This window comes from Echiichthys vipera (assembly GCF_963691815.1).
Source record: "Echiichthys vipera genome assembly, chromosome: 3".
Taxonomy (NCBI): domain Eukaryota; kingdom Metazoa; phylum Chordata; class Actinopteri; order Perciformes; family Trachinidae; genus Echiichthys; species Echiichthys vipera.
In genome coordinates, this window is record NC_139828.1 from 9974097 (window position 1) to 9999687 (window position 25591).

General features: G+C 40.8%; 1 protein-coding gene across 7 annotated transcripts in view; it reads right to left on the reverse strand.

Annotated features, from left to right (window-relative positions):
* Positions 1–127: 127 nt before the first annotated feature.
* The window catches only part of tcf3b (transcription factor 3b), a 29790-nt gene continuing 4326 nt past the window's right edge, over positions 128–25591 (reverse strand). For 2 of the 7 annotated variants that reach the window (XM_083911412.1, XM_083911409.1), the window contains 18 exons: positions 24206–24278; positions 18990–19063; positions 18230–18302; positions 17102–17142; positions 16734–16866; positions 15963–16009; positions 11200–11496; positions 10786–10909; positions 10599–10657; positions 9414–9489; positions 8780–8841; positions 8381–8569; positions 7412–7523; positions 6781–6922; positions 6418–6471; positions 5523–5755; positions 5252–5403; positions 128–3627 (listed from right to left, as the gene is read on the reverse strand). In XM_083911412.1, coding sequence (XP_083767538.1) covers positions 5258–5403; positions 5523–5755; positions 6418–6471; positions 6781–6922; positions 7412–7523; positions 8381–8569; positions 8780–8841; positions 9414–9489; positions 10599–10657; positions 10786–10909; positions 11200–11496; positions 15963–16009; positions 16734–16866; positions 17102–17142; positions 18230–18302; positions 18990–19063; positions 24206–24278 — 1935 coding nt within the window. In that variant the 3' untranslated portion in view covers positions 128–3627; positions 5252–5257. The remainder of the gene's footprint in view (positions 3628–5251; positions 5404–5522; positions 5756–6417; positions 6472–6780; positions 6923–7411; positions 7524–8380; positions 8570–8779; positions 8842–9413; positions 9490–10598; positions 10658–10785; positions 10910–11199; positions 11497–15962; positions 16010–16733; positions 16867–17101; positions 17143–18229; positions 18303–18989; positions 19064–24205; positions 24279–25591) is intronic. The other 5 variants (XM_083911415.1, XM_083911414.1, XM_083911413.1 and 2 more) reach the window with 5 other exon arrangements.

Consider the following 25591-nt stretch of genomic DNA (forward strand, 5'->3'; position numbering starts at 1 on the left):
GTCATGTTTTGAATTTAATGTGGTGCCATATGGTTGCACAATCATGAAGCTGTCATAGAGGAATTTGTTCCCTAGCCGGCTACTGACAATGGCAAATATGAACAAATTCATTTTCCGAACTACAATAAACCCTTTATTACAATGTTTTCCTTTATTTTCCTTTTTATGTATACAATATTCAAAAGCCAGACATTGGAAAAGGTATAATCTGTTATTAAAAATGGCACATTTATTGCTACATTACTGTTATATACAGGACAGTTCTCAACTATATATATTTTTATATATATATATAAAATAAAAAAAAGAGAGAGAGAGATTGAGTGAGGAACCCTGAAGACGCTGCAGGAGTCAACAGTGTCCTCACTCCGAAGATGTCAAGCTCTGTACCTGTGAATGTATTGAAACACTCAATAGTCTCCCCCTTTTTAGTTCAACAAAGATATGACAAAACTGTTGAAAGCAAGTGTTTTATTACTGCTTTCTTATACCAAAACAAGTTCAAGCTCGTCAACTTAACATTTTTCCATCTTAATATCGTAATTTTCGGATGACATCATGTGCTCCTGCAGTGGTCGGCTTGCTCTTCTGCAGATTTCATTGTGTCAATGTCAAGACTCGTGTTAAGAAATAAAGGTTCCCCCAAACAAAGAATTTGAGTATGTAGCTTGTAGGCTAATGGGATGCTCACAGAATACTAAATGACATCAAGTCAGATTTTTCCCCCCTTGGAACAATATTCAGTACAATTATTGATCTTGTAATAATAAAAAGAAAAAAACTTCAAATACAACCTTTTGAAAGAAGTGATTAGAACTTCTCACAAAAAGTCACTGTCGACGGCATCAAAGAGCTGGAAGAGTGAAAGGTCAGGAGGTGGAAATAGTCACTGGAGACTAAATATACTGAAAGTCACTGCAGCAAAGGGCCTGCACTCTGATATACGGGAATTTTAAATGCTCCAAGTCATTAGAGGTTCCAGCTACGACGGAAAAAACACTCACTCCCTACATTGAAATTGAAGCAACACATACACTGAAACATGTTAATGTGCATCAAAAGCAGACAATCAGAGCCAAAAGCAGCATCGCTTGAACCCTGTAATGTCAAGTGATATAGCAATATAGGGCAGATAGAAAGAAAACTCATGACCTGGACCCATGACCTTAACTAAACAGCAGTTTGGACAATATAATCCAGTTGAATAATTAGAAAAAAAGGGAATAAAACTAAACAAGAGCTACATAACATTTATTTATTTAACTAGATACACTGAAAGAAAATCTCTTTATACCATTTAAACTTCTTCCTGAAAATTGAAAAAAGCATTAGGAGAAGGGAGGGTGGGGGAATGAACAAGTACCTCTTTAATCTCCATGATATATGAAATGATATGGTTCACAAAATAAAACTGTCTTAAATGAAAATACAAGTTCAGGCACTGATAAGGTATCACTCTCCCATCATGTCATCTTAAGTCTTGAGAATGAAAAGGCCACACTATTGATTTGTATAGGTCTTTTTCTTCATCTCTTCTTGTAGAAATTAAAACACACAAAATGCTCTACCTCCCATTGGTGATTACATGTTGGTTAAAACCATTCACAACATGACATGACATGGGAATAACGTCACAATAACACTGTTTTGTTCTCCATATTATCCATTACCTTACACCCAAATATGTCCGCCTCCAAAATAAAAGGTGCAGGCGACTAGAAAGTGAGCTGCACACCGAGAGCCACTTGTTTGAGGGCAAACGTTAGAAAAAAAGGTGAAATGAAAACTAGTATATACTGTACTGACAAAACCCAGGAACACAACTTTGAAAATGAAGGTGATCCACATTAGTATGGTAGCTACATTCAAAAACCAGTTGCATAATTACTGTTAGACAAAAATCTTCCCACATTTTCTCCTCAGTGCCTCACTGCTGAAGTAAGAACACCTCAACAGGACCGTGGCACCAACTCTGTCCACATAACCCCGAATGGAAAGGAAAAAAATCATCTGGGTAGCTGATGATACGCCTTACAACCAAAACTGGAATAAAGGATACACCAAACGCTTTTCATTTATCATCTGTTGACACTTCGCCTCTGCCATCCCAGTTCAATTTTGATTTAAAATGCCAAATACCCCCTTATTCAGCTCATCTACAATACACTCTAAACTTCAAACTAATATTGCCATTTATGTAAAAAAATCTACAATGTATAGACTAACAAAAAATATATATTTTTATATATATTTAATTTTTGAAAAATGAAAAGCAGAGTAATGTATGAAGTGAATTTACATGTCACACTTCTCTCGGTAAGAAGTGTGAGAACAGACTTACTCAGGAGGAAGGTGAGGGGCTGAAATTCAGTGGGAATGCTCATTTTGGAAAAAAGAAAGCCTCCAGTTACACAAAGGCTTGTCTGCTTCAAACAACTGTGGACTGATGAGATCCCTTCTTCAAAAAAGGAACCCAGATTTTTTTGTCTTTTAGCGAACATCAATTAAGGGGAGAAAATCTTGAGCTGTCAAGTCTGCTGGCATTTGTCAGTAAACCCTTTTAGATAAGCAAGAGCACTAAGTGGTGCTGATCACTTAGCGAGCGTCTCAAATGGCTTTTATACAAGACTTTCAGGGACTGAAATGCACAACAGGTCGACACTTAACGTTCAGCCTAAACCTATACAACTGTGCTTTGTCTCGTCTATGCATGCTTTAGTATATAAAGCAGTACAAAAACCTGAACCGATGACAAGGGATTACTGGAGTGACACTAGAATCTGTGGTCAACAAATAGGAAGAACGGTTTTGTCTCTACCACTTGGATAATTCATAACCTTCAAGGAAGGAGTCTTCTATTCCAGGTCTCCAGATGCCTCGTGGGACGAGACCGGGTTTCAGTCAGGGGCTGCCTCTCGGTCAGAGATCCCATCTTTCATAAGCTGCTTTTGAATCGTCAAGACTTTGACCTTTCCTTGTCACCTTTCCGTCGCCTTCCCTAAACGTTTGCTGATAAGATCAAGGAAAAGTCACTGAATTTAGACAATTCAACTTCAACTATGGGCTTGGTTACATAACATATGTAAGACTGTACCATCACGCTGGGAATGACATACATTAAAAAATAATTGCTCATACACATAAGCAATCCCTCACAATAAATGTTCCTCACATGTAAAGCAATTTGCTTAAATGTCAAATAGAAAACATGTAACAATTAGGCACAAATCCTTGATTCAATTTGTGTTTGTTTAGGTCTCCTTTCTTTCACAAGAGCACCTCTCGGCAGTGTGTGAAGTCCCAATTTGTGGCAGGACAAAAAGTACTTCGGTGTTCCATCGTCTTGTGGAAACCAAGAAGAAGAATTTTTTTCTTACATGTATAAAACAAAGCAAAACTAAAAAAAGTTCTTCACATTTGAGCTTGTAGTCATGGTTGGGAGTGCGACAAACAGGCTGTGTCAGTTTTGGCAGTATGCATGTGTGTACGAGTGTGTGAATGTGCATCTTGAAACTTGAACGGACAATACACAGACATGTCCACATATACACACACACACTGAGAATAATGGGTGGAAGAAATCTGTTAAGGCCACATCCTCTGACAGCCAAGGAAACACCACCAGATCTGTAAAAAGGAAGAACCACAAACATTATGTTGTAGTATTCCTGTACAATAAAGACATCAACAAAATATTGAGAATAATATGGAGCCAACTGACTCCAAACCAGTGAAAATCCTCTTTAAAATAAGTATAATCCTTAAGACTTTCCTGAAATCAACGGCATTTTTGATAGGATTTAAGGTCCAACAATAGCCACTGAATGCATTTACATTTAGTTACTACGTTTTCATTGATTGTGGCAGATTCCACCTTCCCAGGCTCGATTCAAGTTGCACTCACGCACGAGAGATTCACAGGAAATTACAAATGAAGCATCTTCAACTCCCACTTCTTAACATTAAAAGCATTCAATTGGTGAAACCCAGTATTTACTTTAATTGTGAAGCAGCCACAAAAACACAATGTATTTGTCCCCGCAGTTAGTGCAGAGTGACCGTCTATCAAAAATGCATCTACAAAACAGGACAAAAGTAATTTTGAGACAGCAGATCATCATTTTAAATATTGCAGTGAGTAATGAAGCGAGAAGGAGCAGACAGTGAGTTATTAGATGAAGGGCTGCAGGAGAGAGACAGCAAACCTCCATCCCCTCATCAAGGTAACCTACTTTACGGTGTCCCGCTGTTGTGTGGATAACTTTATGCACCATGTGTGCATCATTAAATCAGATTGCAACTTCTAATGGTATGATGAAAAACACAAACAATGCATGGTAGTCACGCCATTGAAGGCAGGTACTGGACCGATAGAAGAAAGCAATGAAAAAGGTTTACACACTGTGGCTTCCTTAAAGATCCGCTTTTGACATCTATTAAGACGTATACAAACGTATTGTTGCTTGGAACAACAGTTATGTGTCTGATGTGTTTTTGCCCCCAAAAAAGTTAAACATTACACACATTAAAATCTTTAAAAGTGCATGTAATCACTTCAACTAATTAACAATTACAGAATCTATGAATATGCTGTTTTCTAAAGTGTCCTACGTCACTGTGAAGCCCAGTGTATGTGCACTGGCCGCAACATCCCACTTGACTTCCAAACTAGTTGTTATGTCACAAATCATGCTTGTTTTGGAGATTTTCAATGAGCTCTGAGGCAATTTCCCCTTTCAGCAGATAAACGTGAAAACAGCCCTCCCGTGTCAAACTCTGCACATGCATCATTCTGAACAGTGAAGCGCAAACATTTCAATTTAAGAACAAGAAGAAAAACATATTTTTGAGTGGAGGGGGATTTTAAGTGCTATTGCCACATCCGAAAGTGTCGTTAAAAGCTAAAGATCTTCTTCAGACTGTTGACCTTTGTTTCGGTTTCAATGATGGAAAAAGACAAATTATGGACGACCAATGGCTTTCCACTTCATCACAACAAGGTCAGTTTGTTTGGCTCTAGTTGTATTTCTGACAAAAGTCGCTGGTCAAAAAGTGTTTGCTTCCCCAAGAGTTCTGGGACCTGTTATAATAAACCACATTACCACCAGCAACCATGGGTGTTCACAAATCAACCATGTCTGAAATCTTAAGGATTATAACTGCGATTTAACTGTGGGTTTAATGTAGAGCTATAACATACTCAGGGTTACATCCTAAATAATCACTTCAGTAGCCAACATTCAAGGCCTACCTGGTGTTACATGTGGCCAACTGGGTTGTGGCCATCTCCTCCCATGCTAGGATGGCCTCCTGAGAGCTGCATGGGTGCGTCACCCACCACCCCAGACACCTTCTCCTCCTCACGGCGTTTTAAACATGCTGCCTTGGGGTTAAGGTTACGCTCTGAGACAGAAAGGGAAAACAGAAACGGGCTTTGTCAGTATAAAAGAGTATGTATGTGTATTTAACAGGTAATACACTGTGCCTTTCAGCCATCCATGGCGTGCTGCTTGCAGACTGACCTCTGACTTGCTGTTCTAAATTGAGGATGACATTGACGGCTTGGTGCAGGATGAGAAGTTTGGTCTGAGGTTTGTCATGGCTGAGGTGCAGCTGGCACATCCTCCCAAGCTCCTTAAATGCTTCGTTGATGTCCCGTACTCTGAGACGCTCGCGGGCATTGTTAGCCACTCGCCGTTCCTTCTCACGCTCCATCTTCACCTCAGGGGGAAGGTCCTCGTCATCTTCCTCTAGACTAATTACAAAAGGAGATTAAATTATGACGTCGATGAAACGTCAACACATACTATCAAACACCTTAGTGTCCATGTGACTTTACGACTAACATTTAGCTACTTATTAACCGTAACTACATTTATTGATCAGCTCACAGTCTGAGTGTGTGTCTGTGTCAATACAGGCAGGTTCCCCTCACTTGCTTGGTGGGCGGGGAAATAACATCAATAAACACTGTTGATTTCTCAAGGAGTCAACATGAAAACTAGTTTGGAAGGATTAAAAAGAGTCAGTGATGATAACTAAACAATGATTATTGTGTTTATTATATTTCATATCAAACACACCAAATGCATCTTTCTTTAACTTTCACCAGCCCCCAAAAAAAATCCTCAACTCGGTACCCGCGCATGACCGCAGTATTACAGTGGTGCAGTCATCATCACAGCCCTAGTTGTAAAGTTTCCTAATGTGATGTTTTGTTACAGGTAAATGTTTTTCTATTGTTTTTGCTTCATACATTCCCATTTCAAATCCAAATCTCACAACTCATTTGCAGCACGAATACAGAAATATTGAAAGTCAGTGATGAACACTGAAGTTCAGAATGTCATAACAGTTTACAAGTCAGATTTTAGACACAGGAAAGAAAGAAATTGACCCGCTATTGGAGAAACTTACTCATCTTTCGGGTCTGAAAGGCTAGAGAGCATCTGAAGGGTCAACGCCTCCTTTCTGAAAGCGTGACATGAAGGGAAGGGGAATTTCAACATTGTTAAATACCTAACAGTGTGGGCAATCATTGGGGAACACAGGACAGAGGAGATGACTAAGATGAATTACATTGTCTGACTCGTTTAACAGCTGACATGTGGAACCATGCAGCAGATATTTCTAATTATATTCACACACTTGGCAATTGCATCAAGACAAGCTCCACCTTTGTGGGATGAAATATTTTGTTTTTTTCATGATAATATTCTTAATATTCAAGTGCAGTTTAAAAAGTACAAAGTACTGACAACATAGTAAGGACCACCTTACCTTCGACTACGTGCTGCCTTGGATTCCTTCTTTTCGTCGTCGGATTTGTCTGCAACAGATGAGTTTTCATCATCTTCTTTGTCTTCTCTTTTGATGTCTGAGCTGCTGGAGGAGTGTGTGGAGCGAGCCAAACCAGGAAGACCTAGTCACAAATAAACAGATGTTAGCATTAGGGTTAGTAGGGCGTTCCAAGAGCCTTTATAATCTCACCTGAATTGTTACTATATATGAAATTGCGAAAGGTCAGAGGACGACGATCAAGTCAACCAATCTAGGTCTGGTCCAGGTGCGACAGTTTTATTTAAAATAATAAAACATTTTTGGTTTACATGAGTGACTATGTAGATGAAACACCAGATTGTTTAAATTTTAGTTTGTTTAAATTCAAGAACATGTCTAACCTTAAAAACATAACATAGAAAACTAATAAAGTCTAGAACAGATCACTGAAGATGTCTCAAAACGCATGTCACTGTGTATGTACTCTGCACTGACCCCAAACCAAACGTTTGATTTCATCACTCAGATAATCACAATTTGACTATAAACACAAGGCATGCTGCTGTGCCGTTTCACTGAACAACAACTGACTTGCTCTACTGTAAGGAACAAGATATCCAGTCAGACTTACTGGTAAAGCCTTCTGGTTGGCCAACTGGCGGTGTGGGTCCGGACGCGTGATGACCGTGCAGAAGAGTGCTGCTGGGAGGAAGGCCTGTGGGCTCCTCGTGTTTCCCTCCCTGCTGATGAAAGTTAAGAACCAAGATATGAACCTTGTAACTACAGAAATATCCCTACACCCCCAGAAGAACAGACTGCAAAGGTGCCACAAAACAAAACTGTCCAACTTTAAGACAAAGCCAGTCAGAATAGATATGGAGGAAAAAATACTTGTCCGCGACTATGTGAAAGCACACATGTACTTGATGATTTAGCTGATTAAAAATGTTTTTAATAAAAAAACATTGTTTGCTAACATCTTTTGTGTAACCAATGTTATTTAACTCAGTAAACAAGTTGCATAAAATACTTTTATTCCTAATTGCTTGTGATTTTATTTTAGTCCAGCAGATGGCACAAATATTATCATGTTTGGCATTTTTTCGTTTCTCATGGGTATAAACTCCTAAGCATTAAGCAATGCAATTTTATTGGGTTTTTTAAACTTTTAATGCTAGTTAAAACAGAAAACCATTTTTCTCAAAAGGGCAATTTGTTGTGTAACACAAAGGCAAAAAGATTGAGGTACCCTGACAATCATAAATCAAATAAATCAAAGTGTTCTTGTCAGCCATGTTATAAACAACATATTGTACAATTTCTTTAACCTTGATACTGACACAGTTTCTTCAGCAAACGCCACGAATGAGCATGCATATCCCAGCACATTTTAATCTCCATTATGTGAGCATGAAAACAAACTTGTCCAGAGAGGCTTCAGAAGTGTTGATAAGATTTTACATACGTGATCAAATTTAACCGCAAACACAAATGAAGACTTTTGTTTGCTTCATGTCGCTGTCATTCCCCATCAGAGGTTAAAGTCTCTTTTCAACACAGACACAAATGAAACACAATTTGAGCAGAGAAGGTAACTCACCATAGCAGGATGTCTGTTGCTGAGGGCAAGGCTTGCATTGGGGAAAGCTGGAGATAGGCCCCCGAGGCCCCCGTTGTGTACTGAGGACAGCAGGCTGTGCATGTCGGGGGCGCCCTCTAAGCCCTGGCCCACAGCATGGCTACGCAGTACATGGATGGCCTCCTCCAAACGGTCCTCCATTTTACTCTGCTATATAAACATAAACCAGCATATATTTAGATATCAATGTGACAAAACAGAACACAAGTCAAAGAAACAGCGTGTAAATGCACAGTATGTTTTTGAGAAATAATTGACTTTACGTCGACTTCAATGAGCACACAGAAGCGATGAGAATATATTATGGCAACCTTTTGCTTCAATTAAACTTTGATGTAGCAGAGAAAGGTTTTAACATACCAGTGTGTGTGGTTGCCCTTCATAGTTGGGTGTGGTTGGTCTTTGCCACTGAGACTGAGCTCCTGTAGAGACAAACGTTGGGATAGTGTAAAGTGGTAATTCTTAACTCTACAGCAGATGGAGCTGCAGACACGTTTTCTGCTGCTAAAGAACATTAAACATGCAGAGGATCATTTTAGCGCCAACAATTTCATCTGATTCCTTTTTGTGTGCCAAAAACAAGGTTGCAATCAAACTGAACAAGTTAAATGAATTGGACTGATGTAGGTATTCGGTGCCTGAAATTTAAATATTATCCAGATTTGTGGTTGCATGGGTGAGAATGAAGCACAGGATACAAACAACCTGAACTCAAGTTTACCAACCTTGTGATTGGCAACATTTACTCGGCTGTAAGGTTAACATCAATCTTACATCAAAGCGAGATAGAACCTTAACGATCCAGGTAAAATAAAGACAATATCTTTTAAATACATAATCATGTGTTTATGAAAATACAGGTTTCTTTATATAGAGATTAAATGCCTTCAAGTGCCTCGACACAGTTTATTTAAAACCTTAAAATGTTGACTTTTGATGCGTAAGTTGTTACGATTTGACCAACATATGATCTACAGTGAGAACCCCGCTGTACCTGCAATAGCCTGAGGAGATCCAGGAGTAGATGGAGCTGAGGAGAAGTTATTACTGTTGTGGTCCGATGGGTAAATCTGAAAAGAAAAGATCAAAAACATCCCCACATTAAAGGCACACCTTAAGAATATACAACACTGATTTTCACTGCAATTTAGAATTCACTCAGTGAACAAGTGCTGGGCAATGCGTCGCCACATTTTCTTATCATATATCATACAATATTTATCTTGAATTTGTCAAAAGCCAGGTCACTAAACAATTACTGAACAAACCAAACAGCCAATAAAATAAGAAATAATGAATTATTAACCAATACTTATTTAAATAGAACAAATGAGGAGCTCTTTTCCAAAACGCTATAAATCCATTTTAATAGTTTTCAGGATAATATTTATTTTTTTACCTAGACCCACACATTTGGTTAATATTCAATGTATCTTGTCAAAATGGTTTTTATGGCTCAGTCTGAACATGTTGAACGGACGGACAAAACAAAAAACTCTCCCGCTTCAGAGCGCCGCCATGTTGGATCGCATAGACCGCTCACTGAATTCTGATTGGTCGAGAGGACGTATCGCATTTAGGCTAAAAATAGGTTTGGCGCTTGTTGCGGTTTGGAAAGGAACTGCATCTTGAGACCATTTTAAATAAGGAAATATAGAGATTTGGCTTGAAACATTGATGAAGCAGTGAAAAGGTTCTGTTTACAGCAAAGTGGCTCAAACTCATCTTTTTTAAATTTGGCTTTTATCTCGTTTTGGAAAAGAGCTCTTCATATTACACTTTGTCGGGCAAATGTAGTTTCTTCTGTCCTTGATTCATTTGTGGCAAATCTGCAAAAAAAGGACTTGTTTGTACACCAATTACGAATCCACAGATATACAAGACACAATTAATGTCCTTGAGTGTCACGTTTTAGTCTTCATTGAGATTTTTGTCTCAAACATATTTTACGATGGAAATCATCTGTTTTGAATGAACGACCAAAACGATGCTAAACCACTGACGGAAAATGGTTTGTCAACGTCACCATTCTGAGTTAAATTTGCACTTGTTTGTTCTTTCTTCACACAAATCACCCAACATCACAGCATTTCACCTCTGAGGAAATAAGACAAATTTACTGTAATTGTTTCATTGCCCAGCACTAATTTAAAAGAACAATAAACAGAGAAGAACTCACTGAGGCAAGAGCCTTCCCAATTTCATCTCCTGAACTGCCAGCTGTGGTGCCTCGGTTGGCTGCAAAGACAAAATAAATAATGTGAGTCAGATGACCCGTTAATTTGTTTTTGAGAAGAGAAAAAAAATATTAAATGACCATGGGACAGACGCCTCCAAGATAAGTTCATTCTAAAAACGTTCTTTACCCATGATGCCTTCTCCGTTGATGGCGGGTGTGTGGTTGTAGGTGGTGGGGGCTGAGTGGAAGCCGTTGACTTCGCTGCCGTGCAGAGGATAGTTCTGTGGGGACAGAGGCAGGGGTTGACGCTTCTGGAAAGAGGATACAAGTAGCTTCATAAGGCACAAACTCCTCACAGAAAAATAAATGTGACAAATGCTTAGTGAAGATATTATCATTTAACATTACATAGCACTTGTTAACTGATAATTTAGTTCATGCATCTTATGTTATACATGGTTTTATTAAAGAAAATGATACTTTTGAATAACAGATGCTAAAATCTTTGTTCTCAATGAAACATGACCGTTTCAACACTATTTCCTTACAAGCAACACTAGAAGATAAAACATGAAAAATATTAAAAAGAGAAGAAACCCACCATCCTGTCCTGTGGGTTGATTGCAGAGAAGGAGCCTGGCTGTCCAATGTGAGGAGAGTTACCCAGCATGGCAGAGTAGCCAGAAGACGACCAGGGGTCTTCTGGGAGAAGCAGAGACACATTTGCAAACATGAAAACACCTTCACAAATAGGATCACAGAACAAATAATTTCCATTGATGTAATGTGAAAGGTTACCTTGCATATAGAAAGAGCCAGGGTATACAGCTCCAGGCTTAGCACCAGGATATCCTCCATTGTCTCTTGCATACTCATCACCAGATGTGGAAGCGTACACCTAAACAAATATGCATACTGTGAGACGCTAAAATAAATACTATTTACTTAAACAGACAATTTAGATTCTGGATTTTTTAAATACATATATATATATATATATATAAAGTGTTCTCCTTTGTAGCCCCCTAAACATCTTGAGAGACGAACTCGGTTGCTTTTGAATTCCATTTAATTACACTAGCTTCAAGTGGCCACAAGATGGCAAGAGGGAGTCTGCCGGCACTGGAGGCAGGCCGGCTCCTCGCCTGTGGAGGAGAACACAGCGGCCATGCCATGCTGGGCACAGCGACGGCTTGAATCCCAGTGCACAGTGAGCACTTCCTCTAGCTCCCAGGACCTCAGTGACATCGCCCTGCCTATCCTGCAGCCCCTCCCTATAACACACTTGGTATCAGCTCACACACATACCATGCATTCAGCAAGCAAACACTCTCCACTAGCAATACCATCAAACTAGCACCATCACGTTCTTTATGGCATCAACAGAGAATTTGACTCCAGAAAACATGAAAATGGACAGCTATAACATTTTATATTGGCACCATAACAAGTCCAATCCCACATCCTTTCAACAAAAACATGAATGCTGGGCCTCAAGTGACATACATCTCTGTGCTCCAAAGCCAGAGACTGAAGATGGACATGAGAAGCCCTCCGTTTCAACCATCAGCCACCACTCAGTGCATCTTTTCCTCTCCTCCTCTGTAGTACATGGCAGATAGAGGAAGAGAATGGAGGCTATGCTGCAAAGAATGCTAATCCAGAGAAGGGATTTTTTCTGTAATTTGATTTAACAGGGAGAAGTGGAAAGGGAATGGAGAGATGCACTTCTAATTACAGAGCCATCTGCCTGTTCCTGGACCACATCCAACTCCACAGGCAGCTGGGCTGAGGAGAGGGAGCGAAGAGAGAGAGAGAGATGGGGGCTGGGATCCAGTCAGTGTGAGAGTGAGAAATAGAGGGAGAGAAAGGGAGAGAAAGAGGGAGAAAGAGATTGCAGTGGGTAGGGGGTGGTAAGGGGGCAAGGGGGAGGATTGTAGGGAAAAAATGAAGGCCCTGATGATTTATGAAATGGGTAGAGATAAGGGGTGTTGAGGGGGGACAGGAGAAGGTAATCTAAATGACTTAAACAAAGCTTGATATGGCCAGGGGAGTGTGAAGGAAACAGGGGATTTAAAATGATCACGGTTAATTCAGGGGAAAACATGACGGAGATGGCTTCATTTAACAATAGGCTTTGAGTTGTTCTTTCACGGGGAACAATGTCGAGTGAATCCTGCTGCTCTAGATGGGAACAGAGAACTACACAATGACTGGTGCTGCTGGATAATTGTATTCTCAGGAAGAAAGGGGATTTCTAGGGTAAAATCCTCAACTAATAGGGGTTTAATGTAATTCAGGTTATGACCGTGTAAAGGTCTCCACACTACAAAAACATGAGTTGTGGCAAGGGGTGGGGAGTAGATGAAGATTAACATCAGACCAACCTAAAACCGCTTTATTCAACTGGAAGAGTTTTGTGATTCATCTACTGGACAACTAGGGGGCAGAAGAGAAGTTCCTCCATGTTGTTTAATAAATAGCTGTTGCAAATGAGAGGGGGTGAAGGTGCATGAGGTTGGGGAAAGGATCTTGTGTACAGGTATTGGTGGGTACAGGGTCAGGGAGCTTGAGGGGAAATAAGAAATAGCCATTACAATGCAACTATTATTCGTCCATTTGCTGATTTAGGGCAACTTGATTTAAGTGAAAAAAAAAAATCTAGATAAGAGAAGAGTATGTTGATGGGGTGGTGATGAGAAGCAGGATGGGAGGGAGTGTGGGAGGGACTAAAGACCACAGGATCATCATCGGCAGTCATTAATCTGGGCTCAGACACGGGGCTAAGAGGCCTCGCAAGCACCGCGCCTCACAACTGGGTCACTCACAGGGGGAGGCCCACCCAGGCCATCATGTGGTGAAGCGTAGGCGGAGGGCTGGGTGAAGTGGGGGAGGGGGGTTCACACACAGACATGTCATCATTCGCATTAAAACCATGCGGCCATCGTTCACACTGCAGGGAATGACTGAGGTTCAGACAGTGAAAAAGAAGGGGCCTCGGCCATACAGTGTGTTCAGAGTCGCCACAACGAAGTGTGTCAACACGCAGTGGTTTCAGCAGCCACTTCAACACTCACAGGTGGAGGACCGCAGTGATGTCATTAAAAAATACAACAACAATTTATTTCTTAATTTCTTCAACCAACAAGAAATGAGCCGACGGCAAGTGCACAGGATCCAACTCTGATCTATCTCCGTATTGACTCAGTAGTTGCATCTGTTGCAACTTCAAGAGTCTGAACGCAACACTGTTAATGCTAGACTTCATTTCCTGCCAGATTAAGCATCCATGGCTGTGTGATTTGGACCAAGTCAGCCATAAAAATCTTTGAATTGACGTCATCCATGCGTTGACAAAAAATAAAAATAAAGAAGTCAGCACTGGCATGAGACAATTTTGATTTAACTTTTGTCAGTAAATGTTGCACAAATGTTGATAAGATGAGACAATCGTAGGGCAAATATAACATTTTCAAACCCAATATTTACAAAAACTGGTAAATAGCTTCTTAATCCGTCTCTCCTCTGCTTGTGTTGCTGGTGTTCTGCTTCAAGGCACCGTGCTGAAACACAGATGCCACAAGTGAGGTGATGCAAGGGTTCCATATCCAGTTTATCTTTTAGGTCACTCTTGTCATCTGAGAACTACAGTAGCGTGAGGACTGGAAAATGTTTGTGCAGCGGCAGTATTTCATATTGATGATTCGGCAGCAGCTCAAGCAGCAAGACTGGGCTCTTATAGCAACAGTAACTAACCGCAAGAGCTCTACTGACTTGAATATCATGTTTGCTATTTAACAAAAAAATGCGTCTGATGGTTAAGGAACATAAAGAACTTCCATGTCTCTTCAGAGAAATCTTAGTTAGTTAGAGTTAGTGCTGTGTTTAAAATACTAGGTGCGTTTCAAATTGAGCAAATGGCTTCTGAATCATCTACGATCTACAGCAGCTGAATCTGTATGGACGGACTGGCTGCTAACCAGCACACAGGACTCAGTGGAAATAATCTATAAATGGGAATGATGTGGGCAACTGCTGCCTGATTAAATTCTTTGTCAAGTCACTTCTAAACTACCAGTGATATTCATTCAGGATACATTCAAACATGTTACAGTGACTTGTGTTTCCAGCTATGTGTGGTTGCCATCATTCACACATCAGCTGCTGGGAATTCTGGGCCCACTGACAAAATGTGACACTTGGTCCAGTAAATCAAAGCACTATACAGTTCCCCGCAGCACTTGGATCAGGGTTTGATAGCACTCTGTAGAATACAACATCAAATATGCTTCACAAATTGAGATCCGTCCGCAGCTACTTAAGTTTAATTTATCTATTTTAAGGAACAAAAACTATGAATAACCGAATATTTAGGAACTAAAAGTCAAAGATTGAAGTGAAACTTTGGCAAGACAGATAACATATTTCCTATTAAGCCAAACAACTTCTATCAAAATGCAAGTAGTCCGAGTCATTTTCTTAAAAATATCCAAATTCTCTGACTCTAGCTTCTCCAATAGGATCATTTCCTGGTTTCTTTACTCCTCTATAGACAGTAAAGTCAGACAGTATCTTTGAGTTGTGGACAAAACAAGACATTTGAGGACGTCCTCTTGGGTATAGGAAACACTGATCGACATTTTCACCATTTTCTGATATTTATTAAACCAAACAACCAATCAAACATGAGCGATAGATTAATTAACAACGAAAGAATTCTTAGTTGCAGGCTTAGTTTCCTATGTTGTCCTTAACAAACCCCAAGTGTCTTGTTACAAACTCTGACATGGATCCAAAAGTGAACCAGCCACCAGAACCCAACCTACTTGAGCCCCTTCACGCATTGGCTGTGAAACCTACGTACCATAAATCACCCAAATTCAGGACCTCGGCGTTCTTACAATATTACTGTATATGACTCCAAACAAGCCACTGAAGAAGGTGAGTTACCAGACTTGACAAAGTACCTCAAAATCCTATAAATTTGCTCGTCTACATGACAACCAGACCCTGAACGCCACTTGAAACCACTTGAGTGTAGTGTAGAGACAACCACAGTGATGATGTTTATTGGGGCCTGAGTTGCCTGACTGTCAGCTCACCGAGTCTGACTGAGCAGAGGGTCTTTACCCCTGTCTGTCACAGAACTGCTCAAGCAGAGTGGGGAGAGCAGTGTGCATGTGTGTCTATGTGAAGCAAGTTTATGTGGTGTGAGAGAGAGAGAGAGAGAGAGAGAGAGAGAGAGAGAGAGAGAGAGAGAGAGAGAGAGAGAGAGAGAGAGAGAGAGAGAGAGAGAGAGAGAGAGTGAGTGAGAGAGAGAGAAACGACTGTGAGCTGTGAAGGCGAGCAGAAATAAGCTCTCACCGAGGACGGCAGGCCAGGGGGTTTCCGAATCTTCTTTGGCTGGGTTTCTTCATATGGGCAGGCAGAGACACAGAAAAGGTGAAAGAGAGACAAAAACACAAACAAGGACTTAGTAAAGACATATTTGCCAATGTTATGTCAGTTTAGGTGCAGTTTCTTCATGTGCAGCAGAATGGAAACCAGAAAACACACTGCAGCATTCATGTGAGTGTGTGTGTGTGTGCATGTGTGTAAAATAATGCTGCTGTGCAATCATCTGTATAAAGATTTGTGTTGAACAAAAACAAAAGAACACAAAAGTGTTTACACAAAATTTAAAAAGCCCATTTGGCATAGTTAGCTTCATTTCATATATATATGCTCCAAGTTTATAAATGGCAGAAGTGAGATTTAACAGTAGAGCTGAAACAATTCAGTTAGTCGATCATTAAAGAAATATTTTGATAATCGATTCATTGTTTAAGCCAATTCGTCAGCAAAAAAGATTTTCTAGCCTCTCAAATGTCTATATTTTATGGGAAATATCTCCCTGTCCCTGATATCAGCACCTTGGGATGTAGGAAATGTGTATGGATTTTTCCCACTATTTGCTGACATAGGTCAAACAATTAATCAAAAGAAATAAACAGATGGATCCAAATTTGAAACATATAGCTGCAGTCGCAGTTAACCAAACAGAAAACTAAAATGAAAAACACTGCAGGGAGGACAGAAAACAGAAACAAAGAAAAAAAAAAAGAAGAAGAAATGTGTCTTGTCCAGTTATCTTACCGATGCTTCCATCAGGCGGCCTTCTCCTGGGGTTGTTGGGGTATGACGGGTAAAACTGGGAGCCAGATTTCAGGCCAGAGGGGGACATGGCATCTGGGCTGGGCATCGCTATGTCGCTAGGAAGAAAACCGGGCTGGAGAACAGAGAAAGACAGAGAAACAAGGTTTTACTGATAATACTCACAGGGGCGTGGGACAGCACTATTGGCTTCTCTTCTAGGAAATGAAGACCGCTAATTCAAAGTGTTTAACATGAAAAGAGAAGTGAGAAAACAGGGCTTCCTTTACATGACACATTACATTTATTTAGCTCTCATTTATAAATAAACATTGGGGGAGAAGAAAGAAATTAGCTATATTTTAACATACCTGGCTTACAAAGGGAGGGTATGGTGGCCTCTCAGTTTTACCTGTAAGATATAAGATTGTTTACACATTAATAGGAGTGGAACCATGAGTTGTATACATATATATCCATTAAGATGCAATGATATGTGCTAAAACAAATAAAAAAGTAGATTTTCCTTAGTACAAGAAGTCCAGGGATGCCCTCCCCTTTTTCAGTATGCTCAGCTGCATAAAGCCGCCTGCCAGACAAAACCCTAGGGAAGATTTCTGCTTCAGTGCCCTAACATCCCCAACACTCAACGAATGAACACAGGCACACACACACACACACGCACGCACGCACGCACGCACGCACGCACGCACGCACGCACGCACGCACGCACGCACGCACGCACGCACGCACGCACGCACGCACGCACGCACGCACGCACGCACGCACACGCACGCACGCATATAAATGCATGTAGAAACATACACATTTTGCCACCCAGAAAACAAAGTACGTACAACAGTTTGAATCAGCCATTATCAGCCCGATTATTTTGAAATTGGAGGGCGATAAGGTAATATGTCCTCCATCACTGAGAAGTAAACATACTTACTCATGACACTACAGCAGTGAAAGACGATTATTGCCCTTTTGAGAGAATCGGCCGATGCCTGCGCTCTACAGGCCTTTTAGTAAAGAAACTACAGACACATCTGCAGGCAGCCTTGTCAGTGTGGCTGCTGCAGAACGACGTTAGCGCTCCCCTAGTGTCAGTTTTGCCATTTTAAGGACAGATGTCAGCGTCACAGAGCTAAGCTAAACTAGCTTGCAGGCCTTGAAAAAATATTGTACGGGCATCCCTAGCTCCCACCACAACTCCCATCAAGTAAAACATTTATCAGACTTGTTGTTTGGGATGGTTGTGGGAAGGTAAGCAAGTGTAACTGTGAAGCATTTAAGGGGCCGTCAACGCATTTCTTTTGCGTTTTTAAAATAAAGTTATCGCCTACAACAAAACACAGACTAAACAGAGACAATGAAGACAATAACTGTGTTAAATAAATGCTCATGCTCAAGTTCAGCAATTTTGTATCTCTTTTCTTCTCATTATTAAATTTTTCTAAGAAACACACACACACAAAAAAAAAAAAAGAACATACCTGCAACCCCTGAACTGATGAACGGAGAGGACAAGCCTTCATGCTCACTGTAGTGGGATCCTTCTCCATAGCCCTGTAGGAACAATGGTACACATAAAACAACAGGACTAAAAAGCTCAGAAAAATGTAAACAAAAAAATAACATGCAGGCTCTAACATTGTACCAACGCACACACCCACAGCCCTAAATGCTACACACCTATAAGGCTTTGTGGTTACACTCCCTCTGCTTTTCTGTCTAACTGACAGGATTCATGCCAAACAAATCTGCATCAGCTCGGGGGATTCAAACTGACTTTCTTAATTATCAACTTGTGGTAATCAAAGCCTACTGCATCTATTTCACCCCCTGTTCCTTGTATTTACGCAGAGTTGTGCCAAGACAGTTACAGCGGATGTGAAGCTGCAATTACCGATGGGCTTCCACAGAGGTTCTGGGCTACCAGAGAGCTTGCCAACTACAGGATCCTGAGCCAAGGTTATTAGGTAGAAAGTAAAACTACCACTTCAAATCAAACATGGCACACAGCATGAAAAAGTACTAAGCTGTTGTGGTGGGGTGGGGACAGTGTGTGTGTGTGTGTGTGTGTGTGTGTGTGTGTGTGTGTGTGTGTGTGTGTGTGTGTGTGTCTATGGCAGAGTGATTAACTGAACATGTGTGAGTGTGTGACAATATCATGGCATCTGGCGTTAATGCTTAGCTCTCCAAACTTAAAACTCGTGTGCGACTTGAGAGTGCGAGTGTGTGTTTAGATCTTACCCGTCCTTGGCTGAAAGAGGGGCTGTTCTGTTCTGCTGAGCCCCAAGACCCAGAGCCGCTGCGCTCATCTATTGCTGTAAGAAGAAGACATATTGTTAAGACTGACAGGTAGGGACACCAGGAAGTTAGTCTGAAGTAGAAGTGAAAGAATCAAAAAAGCCGGTTGGATTAATGCCCTGAACGATGTTAGCTATCCCTAAATGACAGTATACAATCATTATCTTATGTCTCACTGCAGATATGTGGAAATGCCCTGATGTTGGAGTCATATCAAGGGAACCTGTCACCACATCGTACTATAAACATTCAGCGTCCTAAGTGGCCACAATGGGTTTTGCACAAGCCAGGAGAGAGCATCAAAATTGATCAAAGACTCTGCTGTCGCATTCAAGATGCAATGTTACACCATTTCAGACAAACATAAGGAATGCTGCTCAGTGTACCCATTAGTGTTTATCACGGTCACTGAATAGCAGAAAAATCATCCATTCACATCCCTAATGTAATCCAAGGGGATAACATGTCATCTAAGCCACATTTAAAATTCCAAATTGACACATAAACGTGTAAAATAACACAAAACAAAATGTGTAAAGCCAAAACATGAACCACAATGTTTTAGGTAAAGAAAGAGCTGATGTGTGGCACAAAGGAAAAGCCCAGCCAAAAGACTGGTGGAGCAGAAAACTCCAAAATACCCCCATCATCCCCTTCTCCCTGTCTTATGCACTAATGCTATCCCGGCTCTCTGGAGACACAAGCCTTAATTGCATGCTGATTTGCATAATTGTGCATATTAATGTGGTTTCCTTATGAATATTCATATTTCGCCTTTGATTTTTGCCTAATTAAAAAAATGTGTGTGAGAAAGCAAAAGGGAGAGTGAGCGGGTGGAAGGAGAAAGCAAGGGGACGAGAGGGAGAGAGAGAGAGAGAGGGAAGGCAGAGTGAGAGGGGCCTGGGCGAGATCAGCAGCCTGGCTGACGAGTGAGAATGAGTGATGAGACTAACAGAGCGGTGCAAGCACCTACACACGCTGCGACAGCCGTGATCTATGGAGCTGATGCCAGTGGCATGGAGAATCAGGAGAATCAGGCAAGCAGGGAGGAGAGGGGACCTCAAAAGATCAGCCTCGCTCACTGTCAGATCGACCCTGCTGAAAGACCACAGCACTCATAAAGCGCCGCCATCAACCATGTCCAATGGCACAGGACACTTGTGACGTGGCTTGCTAAATAAAGATGACAGACTTTGTATGAAGATACTTCAGCCAAAGCGCGGCGCCAGGAAAAGTAATAGAAAATTAGTGAAATAAAAATCTACTTTAGAGGAGAGACGTCAATAAAGAGCTTATCTACTTCCAGTCTTGCAATGAACATATGCATCAAACACCTTTCTTTGTCCCACTTCAAGACGCTCTAGCCTCATCCAAATTGCTGTTAAGTTTTTTCACACAGGTAACCCACAAAATTACACATTATTACTGTCAACAATAACCTGCCCTTCCCAAGCCAACAGGGAGAGTTAAGAGAGAAACTTCATAATCTTCACAGCTACTTTCAATACACCACTCATTCGCGTCTGAAGCCTCCATTTGACCAGCGGGGGTGCAGAGGATAGAGAGAAAGCGCGGCTGTGCAGGAGAAGTCTGACAATGTTGTTTCACACTTACTGGAGTAATTAACTCTGAGGCAATTAAAACAAGGTGGAGAGCTGCTGAGGTGACACTGACGCTCAGCCAGCCTAGGAGAGCCCCACTATGCCAGAAGAGAGACCTTTCTGTTGTTGTTAATCTCTTGTCATGTGTAATATACCACACGGAAAACCAAAATGATGATATAATGCAAAATGAAGCTTCACGTGTCGTTGGAAAAATATAATCTAATGGGGTCAAATGCTACACTGGCCACTACATTTGAGTTGTAAGTTTTTCAAGTGTAATTGTAAAAACAAGACATGGTTTGTACCATTCAAAGTAGGTCAGAGATGTACTCCTACATCAATTACTTTGGCTAGTAAAAATAGTTTTAGTACTTTGTTTTATACCAACCCTTCGCCTGTGACCTAAAAAATTTGCTGTGAACACTTTAAGAGTCTGCATCCTCAATTAAATTTAAAAGGACGAACACAGATCTGCCCAATTTCATCCTTATTTCATCACTTTCTTCCCTCTTGAGCTTTTTATGGATCTGGTTGCCTGGTAGTGCTGCTATCCAACACATAGTAAAGAAAAAAAGCTTTCACACTGCACTTCTCAGCTGCTGTAGGCGCATTTTAAATAGCTGCAATCGATTATTATGACATACAATAGTCAATGTGCTTATGCTTACGTAGCAGTGCTAACACACCTCATAATGCACTTTGACAGCTTACTTTTTTTGTGTTTACATCATGTTGGTAGAAGCAGAAAAGCTTTTTATGCTTCAACAATCTCTTTTATCGTTGATAACAACATATATGGAGTATTGCATCACATTAGTGTTACAATATTGGGGATGCGCTAACATGTTTACTGTTTCTACTTTAAGTTCCCACATTTTTTATGCCAATTGTGAGAAAAATTCATGTACACATTTAATGACTTAAGGCTTAATGTCAATGTGCGTTCTGATTATGACATACAAGATTATTAGAAGACAGCATTAGAGTACTACAGTACTGTGGCTCATGCTAACTAACAAATCTAATCCCAAAATATATGCCAGCTTAAGACAATGGACAATTAGCTCCATTAAGCTCAAACGTGAAGTAAGTGACATTTGAACAGTCGAGTGACATGATGATCAGACTGGGATGAATAAGATTTAAAGTGCCCCGATTTTTCTGCTAATTAGACATGCACATAAGAAATGTAAAAGTCACGGTGTTGGCCTGAAAACAACAGGTGCTATGGACGTATATCACATCAATCCAGACTTTGGCGGGGCTAGTGTGAATGTACCTTCAGAGAAAGTCACACGGCAGGACAAATAATACTGACTCACAACCCAGAAAAATATTTATTTTGTGCCACAAAGCTTTCTCACGGCTACGGGCTCTGAAAACATCTAATTTAGTCGAAGAAGGAAGCCGCTCTCCTTCGAGATTCATTCTTTTCTAGGGCTTAGATTTTCCAACTACAATGCACAGTACATGACAGTACTGCGGGCGTGTGCAGGTATACAACCGAGAGTGCAAAAGTCAAACACGCGACGAGTACGCTAACTACCAAGAGACACCGCATGTGTAAATTCACAATGTTGTTTGTTGTGATCTAAGGGAAGCGAGCCTGTCGCGTCCCGTGTATTTGTGTGTGTGAAGGGGGTTGGAGACGTTGCCAGCAGCTGCAGAGGTGACAGAGGGGACGCCTGCCTGAAGGCTTGTGGGCTTGGCCAGCTCCCACCACACACCGTCACACTCTGCCTCCCCTACTTCTCAAACATCCCACACTTCTTGCCAATCCTCTCCTCTTTCCTCTCCCCTCCACTCTTCCCCACACAAACACACACACACACTCACACACTCACTGAGGAAGGGAGAAGGACGCCTAATGCAATTAGCACCCCTCTGGGCACTTTTGTGTTGATGAATAGAGGTGGTCTGGTGGGCCACTAGGCTGCTTGCTGCCGTTCCCGCGCTGCTGGATCCCTGAATATACAAGCCCCCCCAAGTGACGTCATAGATGGACATTGTTCTTTAATGGTCATCATTTCTAAAATAAATAGGTGTGCTGGCCAATAGCCATATCATATTTTGGAATAATAAGCAATCAGAGCTTCAAAAGATGGCCCTGTTGATAAAACACACCAAAAAAACAAGGCACACCAAATTTTACAATTCCAGTTTTCATCCTCCTACATAGTCCGTCTATACTGTTTTCTGTTTTCTACCTCAAATTTCACAGCCTGTAGAATATACACCATGGATAATGTCATAACATGACAGATTAATAAGGAACTCCTGGGCTACAATTAAAATATCTTCAGAGTAATATTAGATGGTAACTGCAGATCTCCCAAAGTTCAATGGGACAGCTTGAAGTATTGCATTAAAATAGGTGTCAATGACCGAGTGCCACACTTTGGGACAGGAGGGGGGAAGGAATTAACTCCTCACTGCTTAGTAATTGCCTGCTGTAATAGAAACAAACAGAATCCTGCCTTCCACAGGCTGATCCCTCTATTCAACAAGCCCTCTCTTCCACTCTGGCCACTCACTGCATGCTGGGCCAGTTTAAGAGGCTGCGAGCAAGGGGTGAGGGACATTGTCTCGGACTCAAGCCATTTCCTGCAGATCAGTGGGGGTAAGAGCCCTGTGCCGTGTTGGGGGAGGAGTGTTTTACACTTCAGGGTGGGGGAGTCGTTTCAAGTCCATAAGCCCCTTTTTGGCCTTTGTTCCTCAGTGGCCAAATTCTCACTCTGGGGAACACTGGGAAGTGTGACTCGATTTCACACGCCAGGTTGGAAGGGTGACAGAGGAACGAAAGTAACACGACTTACTAATTCAGGAAGAGAGAAAAGCTCACTCAAAGGCTTCAGGTGCTTGAGGGGGTTAGCTGCTGCTACTTTGCACTTTAAAAACAGTGAAACAAAGTCTATCTAAAGAAATGTGGAATACATTATCAGACAGATGTTAAAATAAAATCCCTCATGGGCTTTAGTCTAAATGGATAATTTTTCTATTAAGATAAGAATCAAAATGACGACCGCATAAACCTCAAATGTGAATGTCTCCAGAAATCACTTACACTACTCAATCTATTACAAATAGTATCCTACATTTGTCTTTGGTAGAAGATTGTTCCAATTGTTCTGCTATCAGCAAAGTCTATGGATTAATCCAGACGTTGTTTCTGTAAATTTTTCAAATGCTAATTAAATTTGCCTCTATTGTACCGACTGAGTCATCTTAAAACTGGTGCAAGTAAAACTGAAACTGCCTGCATACTCGATATCAATAGAGTTACATGAGAAAATACTTATTTAAATACTTATTTGTGATTTGGGTGAACTGACCTTTGAAATTTTAGCATTTAACGTGACTGTTAAAGATCATAGATTTAACATTAAATTAGTACTTTGCTGCTTTGCCAAAACACACATGCAGACACAATCATATCAGATAAAATCACTCGGGGAAACCGGTACATTTACATCAACAACATAATAGAAAAATGAAAACCAACATCTGCCAAGACATACAGTACAGTAGTGCAGTGTTACTGCTTTGAAAGCTTACCTGATCCCCCAAACTGACTGCTGGCAAGTGTCATTGTCCTGTTCTTCCCGTTGGCTACTGGAGGCGCGAACATCTACAAGACAAAAGAGGAAAGAAACCGTGACTAAGAAAGCAGAGGATGGCACACTTCACACATCCTATTTCCACTAATAAATGACATCACATACACAGGTCGTTCACTTCTTGTTTTTTATCCCCTTTGAAGACTTAAAGTGAGATATAAACTATTAAAAAACATGATTCCAACACTACAACAATAAAACATGCTGGTTAAAAATTTAAAAAAAGAAACAATCACGTAATAAACATGCAAGTCTTTATTTGCAAAATACCACATTTCAAAAATAATTAATCTCTAATTACAAATAAAAAAGCAAGTTGTTCCCCAAGCAAATATGCAGCAATTTGAAAGCAAACCTTAGAGATGTATTTTTTCATATAAAAGTTGATCTTGCAGTATCAACTCTCAAAACAAGGCCGCGGGTTTTTGTCACCGAGCCGCTGAGGGTTTTACCACCAGGTTATGGTGTGGTCTAAATATCTGCTATGTGGCATCTTTCAGTGACGTGGCCAAACTCTACTGTACAAACCAAACCTTTTTGTAAGTAGGACACCGAAACACAAGCTGCCACATATCTCTCTCTCTTTTTCAGGGTAGGTCTACGCGGTCCAACAACCGATTTGGACACGGTCGTCCTTTTTCTCCTTGTATTCGGTCGCACATATCTCAAACATGTTTAGTTTTTCTTTATTCTGCTTCCAATCTAGCGTGCATTTCCGTGACTAGCCAGAAAATAAACAAAAGCGGAGGAAATTTGTTTGTATAATTTTGACAGTTTCTCACCCAATTATCAATGTCACGTTTAAAAGGGAACATCTGCTGATACAAATTGGCAGCTGATCAATCTGAGCTTTTCTAACACAAGCCCAACTATCTAATGAGAACCTCCCACGAACCCTCTTCACAACAAGGAGCGCGTTGGTTTCCTTTAAATACTGACGGTGTGGCAGAGAATAGGACATTAACAAAGCAGCTGACTGAATCGTGTCATTATAATGAAGAGTCACCAACAAAATCCATGCACAACAATGCTTAAAAAAAAAAAAAAAAAAAAACTAAAGCTAGTCATGCTGTTCCCCAGTGTTGTACTTCATAACATGTCAATGACTGTTGCAATGATACAAACACTCCAGTATTAATCAACTGCACTTTGTCAAAAGAAATCTCATGGGACATAAAGACGCTGACAAATATTCATTAGGAGCCTCAGTTTAGATTACCTGTTGTTTGCCTGTGTATAATAATCATCAAGAGCGGGCAATTTGGCCTTACCAGCTATTCAATTGATTTAGGAGAAATAAGTAACACAGCTCCGTTGAGCCTAT